The sequence below is a fragment of the Zingiber officinale genome, chromosome 1A, assembly GCF_018446385.1.
Source record: "Zingiber officinale cultivar Zhangliang chromosome 1A, Zo_v1.1, whole genome shotgun sequence".
NCBI lineage: Eukaryota > Viridiplantae > Streptophyta > Magnoliopsida > Zingiberales > Zingiberaceae > Zingiber > Zingiber officinale.
Window position 1 is genome coordinate 5,770,670 of NC_055987.1, and position 15,091 is coordinate 5,785,760.

General features: G+C 33.2%; 1 protein-coding gene across 1 annotated transcript; it reads right to left on the reverse strand.

The window, feature by feature from the left end:
• Nucleotides 1-3,730: 3,730 nt before the first annotated feature.
• Nucleotides 3,731-14,733, reverse strand: LOC121996192 (beta-glucosidase 26-like). Its single transcript, XM_042550060.1, has 12 exons — nucleotides 14,610-14,733; nucleotides 6,247-6,432; nucleotides 6,084-6,142; nucleotides 5,694-5,769; nucleotides 5,531-5,602; nucleotides 5,363-5,450; nucleotides 4,987-5,230; nucleotides 4,719-4,834; nucleotides 4,418-4,635; nucleotides 4,301-4,332; nucleotides 4,091-4,193; nucleotides 3,731-4,002 (listed from the first exon to the last, which is right to left on the reverse strand). Exons 1-12 carry the CDS (start codon nucleotides 14,731-14,733, stop codon nucleotides 3,731-3,733), a joined length of 1,590 nt encoding a protein of 529 aa, XP_042405994.1.
• Nucleotides 14,734-15,091: the final 358 nt, after the last annotated feature.

Consider the following 15,091-nt stretch of genomic DNA (forward strand, 5'->3'; position numbering starts at 1 on the left):
AAGAAATAAGTAAAGTTATACAATTAAATTTTGATATTTTACCTGGAAGTTTTACAAATTCATCCTAGATGCTAGGTCCTCGACCATCTTTGATTGTCTCCCCCTCAACTTGATAAGCATATGTAGCAGTGCCAAATACAAAACCATCGGGAAAGATACTACAAGAATTGAGAAGTAAAATGAATGCAAAGAAAAACAATGAGGAAGATTCTAAGATTCATTGTGGAGATGAATGTGTGCACTATGATTAATAAAGAATAGGAAATGACTCCTATTTATAGGAGTACAACAATGTGTGAGCGAAATGGATGATGTCTAGACCAATTCTTTAGGTGTATATGTTTCAAGTCAATGAATTATCATCTAAATCTAAAATATCATGTAACATTTAAGCAGAAAAGATTAATTTGTTCAAGATTTTCATCTATATCTAAAATATCATTTAAATTTTTAAAAGAAATAGAAGAAATTGATTTGTTTGGCTTTATCATCTATATCTAAAATATCATATATAAATTTTTAGAGAGTGATTACTTATTTTTCACACAACCACACACACACATATATATTATTAATATATATTTTTAGATTACCTTATTAAATTTAAAAAAATTAATAAATATTAAATGAAAATTTCGTGACTTTTAATTTATAATTTTATTTTTAATTATATAAAATGTATACTCACCCAAAACCCTAAATGTTGCATTCATATTTGATGAATCCATTGTTATTCTAAAAAAAAATCATTTAGTAGAAATGAATGGTAGATCAAACACTCAAAATATATTGATAAATCTACAATAGTGACTACAACAACTTTATTTATCAAAAAATTCCAGTTTTACTTTTCATTTTTATTAAAATAAAATTTAAAAATATAGAAATATAATTAGTATCATTCACTTATTTAAACCATGTGGCAAAGGGGATTTCATGATTACTTTGATTCACTAACTGTGAAATCATAATAAAAAATGATTCAATATTTCTCAGTTAAAGGCTATATTACCTTTAAATCAAAACCTAGAAAAATTTATTAAATGACTTTGACTTGACTAAATCGTATACAATTTTTGATGAGTGATTGTAACCATCTTGAAGAATACACATGAAAATATAAATTACACTTAAAATTCATAAGTGAATTGTAACTTAAACAAAAATTCATTCCATCCAAATACAATTTTTAAATGTCGACACTTCTGAATTGAGATAACTTTGAGATCATGTTAGTAACTAACAATCATCCACCAGAGCCACAATGATGCCAGAATTGATAAAGCAAGACTCAAATTTTGAAATGCTCAGTAGTTCTATTTATATAAGCAAGGGTTCTCAAGACAAAAGCAACTGCAATATGCAACTCAACTACTCTCATTTAGAACCCACACTTCAGCTGCAACCATGGGATCAATCTTGGTTTTAGCTTTTTTTCCCCCTTCTCTCCCTTTTGCAAGTTTTTTTTTCTAGTGAAGCCCCTCCACTATGCACATGGCAATTGCAATGGTTTCTTTATTTCTGGCAATTGCAATGATTTTTTTATTTCTTCATGTCTAAAAAAATAAGGCTATCTAGACCCAATGGCAATTAATCCTATCAAGTGATTTCAACATTATATATATATATATATATATATATATATATATATAGAATTAAAGAATATAAAAAATGGAAAATCAAAGTCAATATATGTAACTAATTATTATCAAATTTTCACATAACAATGGTGTTAGTTAGTGAAAGTTACTTCGGAGTCAAGAAAGGTAAAGTCAAATTTATTTGGGTTATTCGCTCAATTCCAATCGAATGCAACTAAGAAATGTTTTGCTCATTGTTAAGCTTAGCTGCAAAAAGTTTGACAATAAAGAAAAACTTGAATTTCTATCTTATGAGTCATACATTTCTATTGGTTTATGATAAATGCATTTTATAGTCCCTATCTATTTTTTGCATCAATTTTAATTATTAATTTAGTTTTACCAAAATAGCTTGTATGGATAAAATTAAGTAAGATTCAAAAACTATTTCTAGTGGCTTCACTTTAGAATAAACTCCTACTCTAGCACCAAAGGAGTTCATAACGACCTGGAAAGGAAGGAAGTGAAGCATTCACGACTTGGAGCTAGGAGTCAATATATTTATGACTTGGTGAGGGTAAATGGTCACATTTATGATCAAAGAGTAAATGCCTACAGACCTGGTGCTAGGGGCTAGCCGAAGTGAGTCACTGTCACTCCTTCCCTGTCATCGTTTCTTGCTGAGATGTACCGATCCTATTCTTTTGAATCTAACAAATCTTGTCTAGCCATTGGTATTCATAATCAAATAACCTATGGTAATACTCTCTCTTGGATCAGTTCTAAGTTGGTAATACTAGCATAGTTCAAAAAGGATGCTACTCATATTCTTTTTGACTACAATGGTATCATCCACATAGACCTCCATATTCTGCCCAATCTGTTTTCGAAACACTTTGTTCATAAGCTATTGATAAGTAGCACCTATCTTTTTTAGTCTGAACGATATAACATTATAGTAATAAATACTCTTGGCATAACATTTAATCTAAATGATAGATCAAACAATCAAAATTATATTGATAAATTTATAATAATGACTATAACAACTTGATATATCAAAAATTCTAGTTTTGCTTTTCATTTTTATTAAAATAAAATTTAGATATACAGAAAATATAATTTGTATCATTCACTTATTTAAACCATGTGGCACATGGGCACATGGGGATTCCATAATTACTTTGATTCACTTATTATGAAATCAAAGATGATTCAATATTTCTCACTTAAAGGTTATATTACCTTTAAATCAAAACCTAGAAAAATTTATTAAATGACTTTGAATTGACTAAATCATATACAATTTTTGATGAGTGATTGTAACCATCTTGAACAATACCCATGAAAATATAAACTCCACTTAAAATTCACAAGTGAATTGTAACTTGAGCAAAAATTCATTCCATCCAAATACAATTAGCTCAAAATGAATTAAAGAATATAAAAAATGAAAAAGTCAAAGTCAATGTATCTAACTAATTATTATTGATGTTTCACATAATAATAGTGTTGGTTAGTGAAAGTTACTTCAAAGTCAAGAAAGGTAAAGTTAAATATATTTGGACTATTCGCTCAATATATTTTGCTCATTGTTATGCCTAGCAGCAAAAAGTTTGACAATAAAGAAAAAAATGAATTTATATCTTATGAGTAACTATTGGTTTTTGATAAATACATTTTATAGTCCCTATCTAGTGGAACTCTTCTTTTAAAATTATCATTAAAAAATATTATACTTGTTAAAATTATCCTTATTAACATATGCTTCCTTAAATAAATATATATTGAAAATATATATTTAGGCTCTCTTATATATATATATATAATTTTCTTCATGCTCATTTTAGCTTTAACATTAATCACAAACTTATATAATTGATCATCCATACAATTTTGATAGAAACTAGATTGACTTATGAGCCTAATTAGGCTTGTCGCCCGTTGAAAATGCAAAATGGATGAGACACAAATAGATGAAGGGAGTTTAACATCTCTTTAAAAGTGCCAAAATGAAACACACTCATATTGAAATGTAATTTTATTTATTTATAGTGCCTTAAAGAACAAAGAGTCATTATTTCATGATAAAAGTAGCAAAGATAAAAAATAACCTAAGCCTATAAACAATTTATAAAAGAACAAAATTATTAACTCTTTTGGAGAATCTTCTTGAACCAACGAGCTGATTCCTTCGGGAAGCGCTTTTTATTCTTAAAGTCAACATAGACAATACCAAACCTTGATGTGTATCCTAGTCTCCATTCAAAGTTATCAAGAAGAGACCATGCAAAGTACCCAATCACTGAAGCACCATCATCTATAGCTCTCTTTAGTTCAGAAATGTAGTTATGATAAAAATGTCTCCTTTGAGTATCTTGTAAGCCTTTTGGAAGTGTGACATTGCCCGGTTGATCCATGCCTATAATTTTAATCAATGAATTATATGGTTAGAGAATAAATCTAAATTCTTAAATAGAAGATGCATTAAACAAGTGCTAAATTTTTACCATTCTCAGATAGAAAGACAATTGGGTTGCCATAGTTTTCCTTAACATATGTCACTGCCTTATACAATCCCCATGGAACTATGTAGAGCCAATCGGAATGGGCCTAATGATATATAAACAATTGTATTCGATTAATTATAGGCTTACATTTAGTTTTAAAAACAAAATCTATAATATAATCGAAAAAGTTATAAGAAGATTATTTCTTACCCTTGGTCCAATTGGTACCCCATTTCGATCATCTGAATTTATTAGTAGAACAATATTATTAGCATATCATTTTATTAACTTTAACATTATCAAAAATAAATATTGCATATATCTTACATTTAAATTCAACGAGCCAATCATCTTGATAACTAATAGGTTTAGGATTCGTTGTACTATTATCCTTAACATAATAAGTTGTGTATTGATTAATTCCCAAATAGTCGTATGAACCTCTAACTAGCTCCACTTCATCATTAGTAAATTTTGGCAATCTTTCTTTAACAATGTCTTGAATGGATTGAGGATAGTATCCATATGTCAAAGGGTGAATGAACCTAAGAAAAGTAAACAAAATTAGGTTACATTGAAAAGGTTAATCATAGTTAGATGTTGAAACCAAGAATGTACAATTACTTACCATCCCACATGAAAATCTTTAGCTCTCTGAGCAGCAGCTTTATCCTTGTCAGAGTAAGTGTGAGGCTCGTACCAAACAAAATCTAGAAGAATTCCAATTTTTCCTTGTTGCTCTTTCTGAATAAGAAAAGAAAATGGTTTTAGTATTATGTATATTTGTAGACTTACAATTTTAAAATGAGTTTATTATATTTGATAGCAAGAGATTTTAAGAATTAGCTAAGAATGAATTTACTATTAATACATAAACTTTGTTAAAGACATATTACTTGGTACTTCTCACGATATCTATTAACTGCTGCAGCATGAGATAAGATGAGATTATGAGCCACAATGTAAGGCTCCGTAGATGAGTTTCCTCCAAATTTACTACCAGTAGCTCTTCCAGGGGCTTGAGAACCAGTATCAAAACCTAGAGCTGCCACCACTCTTGGCTCATTGAATGTGAACCAATTTTTCACTCTATCACCGTATCTCTTAAAGCAAAACTCAGCATAATCCGCAAATGCATCCCTAAACAAATTGATTATAAACTAAATCAAATATTTATAACATCTTTTAATAAGTTAGATTAGAAATTCTTAAATATGCCGTAAGCATAATTAATTTCAACAATATAAGTAATTATTCTATTTTACTACTTACACTATCTTCGGACTCAACCAACCCAAATACTCATTTTGGAGTGCCAATGGAAGATCGTAGTGATAGAGATTGGCATATGGAATAATACCTAATGTGATGATAGAAAGGTTAAAAAATATGAAAACATGCCAAATTTATTTGTTTAGCAGTCAGATAAAAATAAATTACCTTTAAGTATTAAATTGTCAATTAGCCTATCATAATAGTCAACACCTTCCCAATTAATGGCTCCAGTTCCATCTATAAGCAAAAGAAATAACAAATTGTTAGTATTTTGAAACGGTAAGATGGTGTATATAATATTATGAAAAAGATTGATAGCTTCAATTACTTGGGAAAATTCGAGTCCAAGAGATCGAGAATCTATAAGCATCAAAATTGTGCTCCTTCATAATGTCAATATCTTCCTACAAGACGAAACTCAAATTTTAATATATTTAAGAAAAAGATCAAATCCAATTTAATTTCATTTTAATTGTCTCCAAATATCAACAATGATAATATCAAAAATTTGTTTGTTTGAACTTAATTATCAACATAAAGTTACATTAGATAAGATCTTTTTAAATTATTAACAATAAAATCTTTGAACCAATGGAGTAATGATTTGAAAATAAAATTTAATATTTGATTCTTCATAAAAATTATATTTTTTTGCTTTTTGTTATTAAATTTAAAATTATTAAATAGTCAACGATAACAAAAAAAATATGCATTTGACCTTATAATGATGATACTCATCGTCTGTTACATCACCCGTTGCATTATTTGGAATGAGACCTACATCATAATAAATAAATCAAATTCAAATTTACTCCATTATATAATTTTAATTCATGAAAGAAATATGTAAAACTATAAAATTTAAATGTTTAGTACGTTACCTGGAATTTTTACAAATGCATCCCAAATGCTAGGTCCTCGACCACCCTTGAGTGCCTCTCCCTCAACTTGATAAGCAGATGCAGCAGTGCCAAATACAAAGCCATGAGGGAAGGCATCACGACTTAGCTTGTGCACTTTTGAAACTAGGTTCGCATTGTTTCTTTTATAACCATATACACATTGGGCTACAAGAAGTAAAATAAATAAAAAGAAAAATGTGAAGGACCCTTTAAGGTTCATTGTGGAAGAGATGTAGATACACTATGATTAGTGAAGAAAATAAGAAGCAAGTGATACCTATATATAGGGGTACAATTACTAGATAAACATGGTAAGAGTTAAATGGATGAGTATAAAAGAAAGCTTGGACCAATTCTTAAGGATAAAAATTTCAAGCTAATGATAAAAATTCAAGAATTCAATGAATTGATTTTCAATTTAAAATATCTCTTTAATTTTCTTGAAGTCTAACTTTTATATCATTTATTTGGAATTTTAAAATCAACAAATATTTGAGATAAATAATAATAATAATAATAATAATATTTATCATAATCTAAATCAGAGGTTATTTTACCTAATATACTAAATATATAAATATATCTATAGTTAATTTTTTTTTTAAAAAAATGTTTCTAAGTATCTATATCATCGAAAGGCATCATCTTTTTAAAAATTATTAAAATAATATTCTTAACATAATTTGATATAAAAAATATCTCAACGTAATAGATTTTAAAATAACTTTAACTACTAACTAAAACTACTCTAAAATGATATTATTCATACCTTTAAAATAATATATCTTTATCTTAAAGTAGTTTTGATGATGCAGTTTTAATTAAAAGTACGTATTCTAAAATGGTACAATTTAAGCAAAAATTATTCTAAAGTGATGTAATTTTGTTCGAAGTTGCTTCAATGGAGTGACCATGGGTACTATTTTGATAATTTTTGTTTTTAAAAAATAATATTATAAATAATTAGTTAAGGATATTCTTTTATTTTTATGAATATATATTATATCAAAAACCTTCAAAATCATAACAAATTTTATCATGTCAATTCAAGGAACTACAATTGTTTATATAAGCCAAACTAAATAATATAAAAGTAACTACTCTAATCGAGGTTGTTGCGCCAATATTTTGTTGATGTTGTTATGTTTATTGAAGATGAGAATATTATGTTTATGGAAGAGGAGATTAGGAGAAAACAACTATTTCTATTTATGTTTTCTTTTTTCAATTTCTAATGCACAATAGAATAGGAAATAATATTTCAATTTTACTTACGGCAAATGACCAAAAAGCACACTTAAAGTTGTGGTCTTCTAAAATAGCACATCTAACTTTCAAATTTCTTAAAAGATGCATCTTTTTTTCCAATTTTTTCTCTCTCATCAATCACTTTGGTATCGGATTCAAAGAACAGATTTATAGTAATTGACCAAAAAACATATTTAAGGTTGTGGAATTATCAAAAGGTACATCTAACTTTTAAATTTCTCAAACGATGCACTTGTTTTCTATTTTACCCCTCCCAACAATCACTATAGTATTATTATATTCAAAGAACAACACCATTAAACATTTCAAAGAATATCATCACTGTGATATTGCATTGCAAAATCAATACTACTTTAATGTTGTATAAATCTTAAATTCTACACCATTGTGTTGTTATTTTTAAAAAATCAACACCACAGTGATATTGATTTTTAAAATGCAGCACCATCACAGCGGTCACAACGGTGATGTTCTTTGAAATTCAACACTGCAATGGTGTTATTTTTTAAATGTAGTACCACAATAATTAGTGAGAGAGAGAAAATAGGAAACAAATACACCCTTTAAGAAATCTAAAAGTTAAGTACCCCTTTTAAAAATTTCACAACTTTAAATATCCATCTATTGTCGTTTTACTTATATATAAAAAAATTGATCCGAGCAAAAAAAAAATCATCTATTAACAAATTACATATAGCTGGTAATGTATTCAAATAATCAAATGAAAAAGCATATTTTAATTATATTTTGGTTAAAGGAACTAAATTCTAGCCCAATTTTAAGTTGATTCAGCTTTAATTTCAACTCATTGTTTGATTTTGAAAATGAGTTAGTAAATTTGTTGATTCTATAATTCAAGATAATATATAAGAATAGTCGTAAAATCATTGTTATGATAATTAAATATTTCAACCCATGATAATTTGGATTTTTGAACAAGTTAGCTTGGATTAATCTGAGATAGGACAAAACACATTAAAAACCCATTGACTTAAATTGTTTTTATCATTTATTTATTTGAATTAAAATAATCAACTAATTATTAGGATGGCAAGAGATAGGAGTGTGCGTTCAATAATACAAATTAATATTAAATTTAAAGACATTCATACAATTAGGCTTAGCATAAAAAATTTATAGACACAAGAACTGGGAAACTGACATGTAGAATAAATTAATATAAAAAATTAAATAAATAGGCTTAGCATTCAATTAGAACAAAGGCTCAAAAAATAAAGAAAAAAAAAATTAAAGTTCTCCTATTAACTAATATTTGATGAGTTAAAAATAATAATATTTTTTATTTTTAAAAGCAATTTGGAGAATTCAAAATTAGTTCGTTTCGATTGATTGAGCTTGATTGGAGTCACTTTGAATTGTGTTATATTAATTTTAAAAAGTTTAACTGTTGGGAGGTATTAAAGGACAATGTTCTTGTTTCTTAAGAAAAATATAAATGTTAAAATTTGTGATTCAATAAATATTCATATTGACACTTTATTGACATTTTAACTAATGGGAGCTAAATTATTGTTTTGATAATTCATATTTTTGTCTAATGTGGTATTAAGGCACTCTAATCATTTAATACAATATTTAATGAGCATGACATTTATTCATAAGATTTGGAAGTTGTATAATGTGAAAAAATTCACTTGAAAGGAATTGTCTAACAAGTTTCGTGCTAGCACATGAGTTTGCATCTCAAGCCGAAGGGTTAGACCTTGCAAATTCTTCAACTATGGTCCGATCGACAAACCATATGTGTAAATGAAAATTTGACATTAGTGTTTTGTTAGTTGATGATATTACCTTACATTGTGTTGTTAAGTTATAGTGGTTTATACATTTGAAATCTCTTGCATTTTTTACTTGACTTTTATGTCTTAAAATGGAGCTTGCTAGTATCAAATTAGGCCTTTAATTGGCATGAAGCTTGAGTATTGAGACATCTCATCTTGAGATTAGTTGTTTCAACACTTGATTCATGGAACCTCTTGTCCAATATCTTGTAAGTTAGTTGTTGATCAAGTAAGATATCATAACAAGAAGTTATAGTCTCTAGCGCGAGCATTCTTGTTTAAATCATGATTGAAAACATGATTATTCTTGTTTCATCATTGTTACAAGATTATTTAACCTATATCATCTACATGTTTAAAACATGATTTAGACTTTTAATTATATAATATAGGTTAGATCTTAAATTGATACATTCATTTTTTTTTACTTTGGAGAGAAGAAGAATAAAGAGGGAAAAAAAAGGGGAAACGTTACCAATCTTTTTTTTAATCAGTATTTTTATAAAAAAATGGTTATTATACGATTTTTTTTTGAAGATAGAATTGACCATGAAATTGGTTTTAAATTTTCACTTCAGTAGTGAGTAACAGGTAGATCAAACAACCATATTCTATATTTATTAGAATAAATCTATAGAAAACAAGATTAACAAATAGAATATTCAATAAGCAACAACAAAGGGCTGTTCTTACTAATACAACAAACAAAGGTTGAGTTTATTTTATATTAAAAAAATTGTAAAACTCAGAAAAGGAAGATTTCATTCCTTCGATCACAGGAAATTCAAGCTTACTAATTTTAGTCTTGTATCAAACCAATCCTAGGGAACATTCCGTAGTAGAAAACAAGTTTTCATGCTACAAATGATGTCACACCCCGGGGGAGTCCCTGCCAGAAGAAATTTCGACATCATCTCTTCTGTACGGGTGACAATCTGAAATTTTTCTACAACATAACCATACACGGCTAACACAGCCGGAAACATACAATAAAATAAAAGTGACAACCACGCAGTTTAATAATAAAAGCTAAACTAAAGCAATGATAAGGAAATCATCTCAAATACACCCATAAAACTTAAATCTTATATCCTACTCAACTATACCCATAAAACTCAAATCACCAGTATACATCCAAATGAAAAACCCATCGATAATAAAGGACCATACAAGATCCAAAGTGCAATAAAGATACAAGCCTGGAAATATAGACGATAACATAACAAGAAAAAAACCAAAGAAAAGATCTAAAATCGAAATCCTCGTAATCTGGAGGGGGGGGGGGGCACTAGCGACTGGAAATCCTCTCGACGGCCTCAACCTAAAAATGGTAATATCAACGGGGTGAGTCAACTCCTCAGCGGATACCAAGTTGACATGCATAGCAAACTATAACTAATAGTAATAAATATGCGTACAACCTCCTGAGATAATCTACAATACAAAACTGAAAGAGAAGGGAGAAGCTGTACTAACCAGGACCTGAGTATAAGGATAACAAGGTCGTCAGACCGAGAGTATCATAAATCCCATATGCATATTAAACATATGCATCCACCAAATATGCAGCATATAAAGTGCAACAAACACAAGCAATAAATGCAGTCAGTGCATATGATGCAATATGTCCTGGTCACCCCTGATGCCAGTCAGCCGTCTCACACACGATGGCGAGACCGAGTGGGTAGGGCTGTGACAACCGTGCACTCTGCTATCAATGCTCCTGATGAGTGACCGAGTGGATGGGATGCTGTCGGAATACACCTATCCTCCTACCCCAAATCATAAGTGAGGGAATTCAATGCTCTTATCTCCCTAAGCCAATTCAGAGGAGGGATCCCTGCCGGCTACCACGCTGCATCACACTACCGATGAGCGGACCAACGGAGTCAAACAGAGCAAATCTAGCTGTCGACTACCACGCTGCGTCCCACTACCCAATAGTGGACCAGCGGAGCCTAACAGATCATAAATGTCACATACCCTGCCTGATATACCACTAACCCATGAGTGGTTGTGTGTGCAGATCCATGTAACTGGCGATGTGCTCAACAATAATGGGGCTGTCAATCACTCAGCATGCAATCATGCAAGATGGTGCATGACACTAAGCAAGGAGATATCCTGATCCTATCCATCTCTATATAATGTGTACCAAAAGGTATATGGATCAAATAGAATATCCTAGGTACACAGGTCAAGTACGGTAGAATAAATCTAGATCCTGAACATAATAAGGCATGGTATGTCATTACCTTAAGGACATAAATAATCAAAGGAACATGAATACAAAAACAGGAAATAAATACAACATGCTCAGGTAATAAATAATGACATACCGATGCAAAAATGAACATAAATATCACTACTCGTTAAATATTACTAAACATATCAACATGACATATCAAAATAGATAAGTCAAGGTACCTACCTCAAAACGAAGATCATATTAGAATAACTTCAAGTCCAAGAGCTCGCTTTAAATTGAACCAAAACTCTACAACATAAAAATATAAATCATACCAATCTACCATAATTTGCATAACCAAACGAAATCTCAATTAGGGATAGGAAACCCTAATTGCTTAACCTATTCATCCTACATACTCACCAAATCTGTGGTAGCTAATAGGGCTCTCGACCGGAGCAGTCCATAGCCGTAAGATGGTGGCTGAAGCTAGGTAAAGCTACTGTTATGCAAACCAGATTGCCCTAAATCAACACCTAGCATGAATCCAATATCCGATTCACAATCACTGCATTCTCAACTGTGAATTAAACTCAATCATTCATCCATAACCTTTTAAACTAGAAATCTTACCCTCAAATAACCCTAACTTTCTGGCCAAAATAGAAGAGGGGCGCGATGTCTGAAAAGGAAGAACAGGTCGACGATGCTACCACTGGCTGGGGATGAGTGGTCAGGAGATCAACGCTGCTATTGATCACAAAAGCACACACTTCAACATCAGTATCCAGATCAGTGGTAGATCGTGGTCGTCGTGGCGCTCGGGTGGCTGGCACTGGAAGAGCTCAAGCCTCCGGTGGCCGGCAATCGGCTGTAGGGGCGTCGGCGCTGTTCCATGCGGCGGCGAGGCGATGCGACGGGAGAGGGTGACACCTAGGGTACAACATAGCAAAGGAGAAATCTAGGGCATGACTTCTGCGTTGGAGGGGCTCAGCGGCTCTTGCGACAATTGATAGTGTCGTTGACTGGTCTCGCATGAACGGTCAACGACGGGCGGCGACGACCGGCGTCAGGCTGTGGTGGCCGGTAGTGACACAGAGAGGGATCGACGCTGTTTGGAGAAGAGGAAGGGGACGTGGAAGAAGAAAGGGTCGGGGCAGAGTCGAGAGGAAGGAGATGAGGAAGATGTAGGGTTCGGGTCGATGCTGCTTGGCGTGAGGAAATGCATGGATCAGACTGGAAGGAGGTGTCGGCGCTGCTCGACTGGAAGAGAGGAAGAGGTGGGGAAGCAGAAGCTTGGCCAGCGTTGATCGAAGAGGAAGGGGAAGAAGAGGAGATCGGGAAATCAAAGTGGAGAAGAGAAGAGGCGTGAGACTTCCCTTGGCCACGGTTTTGTACGCGAGGGGAGGAGAAACCGTCGCGTGCGGCGCCGATTAGGAAAAGGAAGAGACGACGTGAGAGGAGAAGAAAAAAGAAAAGGAAAAACAAAAGAAAAAGCAAACTTTTCCTCGCTTAAATGGGGTAGCCTAAATAGACTTTCCCGTGGCCCAATATTTATCCCCGTAACCTATACCATATGGTCTCCAAAAAATTCTCATAAAATTTCTAAAAATTCTGAAAAATTCCATTATGGTTATTCACCCTTTTTTAGTATTTACATTCTCCCCCACTAATAAAAATTTGGTCCCCAAATTTTGTTGCTTACCATCAGCAAGTACTAGCAAAAGTTAAATAGTATAAATGCTGAATGGAAATTAACCCACATACATCAAGTAAAAAGATGGGGGTACCGAACTCGGATCGTATCCTCGAGCTCCCAGGTAGCCTCCTCGTCTGAATGATGCCACCATCTGACTTTAACCAGCCGGATAGTCTTGTTCCGCAACTGACGCTCTTTCCGGTCTAGGATTCGTATCGGAACCTCCTCATAAGTAACGTCAGGATAAATAGGAACTGAGATATCTGTCAGCACATGTACCGGATCGGATATATATCTCCTCAGCATAGACACATGGAATATGTTGTGAATGCCTGCCAGGGACGGTGGTAGTGCCAGACGATAAGCTACCGCTCCAATCCTCTCCAAGATTTGGAAAGGTCCAATGTATCACGGAGCTAGCTTACCTCTGAGGCCAAATCTCTTCACCCCTTTCGTGGGTGAAACACGCAGAAAAACATGGTCGCCAGAAGAGAACTCCAGGGGTCTCCGTCTCCGATCAGCATAACTCTTCTGGCGGTCCTGCGCCTCTGACATCCTCCGTTTGATAGCACGGACCAACTCTGCCTCTTGCTGAGATCTATGAGGCCCTAGCAACTGGCCTCTCCAACCTCCTCCTAGAGGGTGGGTGTCCGACAAGACCTACCATACAATGCTTCAAACGGTACCATCTGGATAGCCGAATGAAAGCCGTTGTTGTAGGCGAACTCTACTAATGGAAAATGGTCCTCCTAACTGCCTCTGAAATCCCACAAGACCTCAGCAAGTCCTCTAGAGTCTGAATGGTTTGCTCTGACTGTCCATTTTTCTGCGGATGGAAAGCTGTACTAAAACGGAGCTGAGTGCCCAAGGCCTGCTACAGACTGCCAGAATCGGGATGTGAACCGAGAGACTCTATCCAAAATAATACTCAAAGGAACTCCATGTAATCTGATGATCTCTCGGCAATACAGATCTACCAATCGATCCAGGGAATCAGTCTTTCGGATCGCTAAGAAGTGCGTCGATTTGGTTAATCGATCAACGATTATCCAAATTGCGTCATGGCCTCGTCGTGTCCTTGGAAAATCCACCACAAAATCCATGGTAATGTGTTCCCATTTTCACTTAGGAATAGGAATCTGCTGAAGTAATCCGGCAGGTGTCTGGTGCTCAGCATTTACCTGTTGACAGACAATACATCTAGCTACGAATTTCATGATGTCTTTCTTTATACAGTTCCACCAGTAGGAACGCTTCAAATCTCGATACATACGGGTCCTGCCTGGGTGGATAGCAAATCGAGAGCGATGAGCCTCTTGAAGTAACTCCTCCCTGACCGGGTGAGATGGAGGTACACATAATCGGCCTCGAAAATATATAATACCTGCATCATCTCGAATGAACTCTGTCTGTTGCCCGGAAGCTATCTGGCTGCCAATGAACTGAAAATGTTGATCTCTGGCCTGGGCCTCCTGGATCCTCGTCCTGATCGACGGCTGAGCAACCATAGTAACCAAAACACCTCGCTCTGTCTATCCCTACTCCTCAAGGCCCAACTCAAAGAAACCCTTAATCAAGTCCGTGACTGAAGCTCGGTGGCAAGCCAAAGTCCCTCTAGACTTCCTGCTGAGTGCATCAACAACCACATTAGCTTTCCCTGGGTGATAGTTAATGGTACAGTCATAATCCTTCAGGATCTCCATCCATCTCCTCTATCGGAGATTAAGTTCCTTATGAGTGAAAATATATTTGAGACCCTTATGATCCGTGAGAATCTCAAAGGTAATGGCGTACAGATGATGCCGCAAAATCTTCAAAGCAAAGATGATGGCTACTAGCTCCAGATCATGTATAAGGTATTTCTTC

What these genes read in the sequence shown, in the direction of transcription:
- LOC121996192 (XM_042550060.1), bottom strand. Translation starts at nt 14,733, where the DNA reads ATGGTTGCTCAGCCGTCGATCAGGACGAGGATCCAGGAGGCCCAGGCC. An exon ending in GATATCGTGAGAAGTACCAA is followed by an intron (nt 4,835 to 4,986) that starts GTAATATGTCTT and finishes TTTCTTATTCAG; the next exon opens with AAAGAGCAACAAGGAAAAAT. An exon ending in GGGTACCAATTGGACCAAGG is followed by an intron (nt 4,194 to 4,300) that starts GTAAGAAATAAT and finishes ATATATCATTAG; the next exon opens with GCCCATTCCGATTGGCTCTA.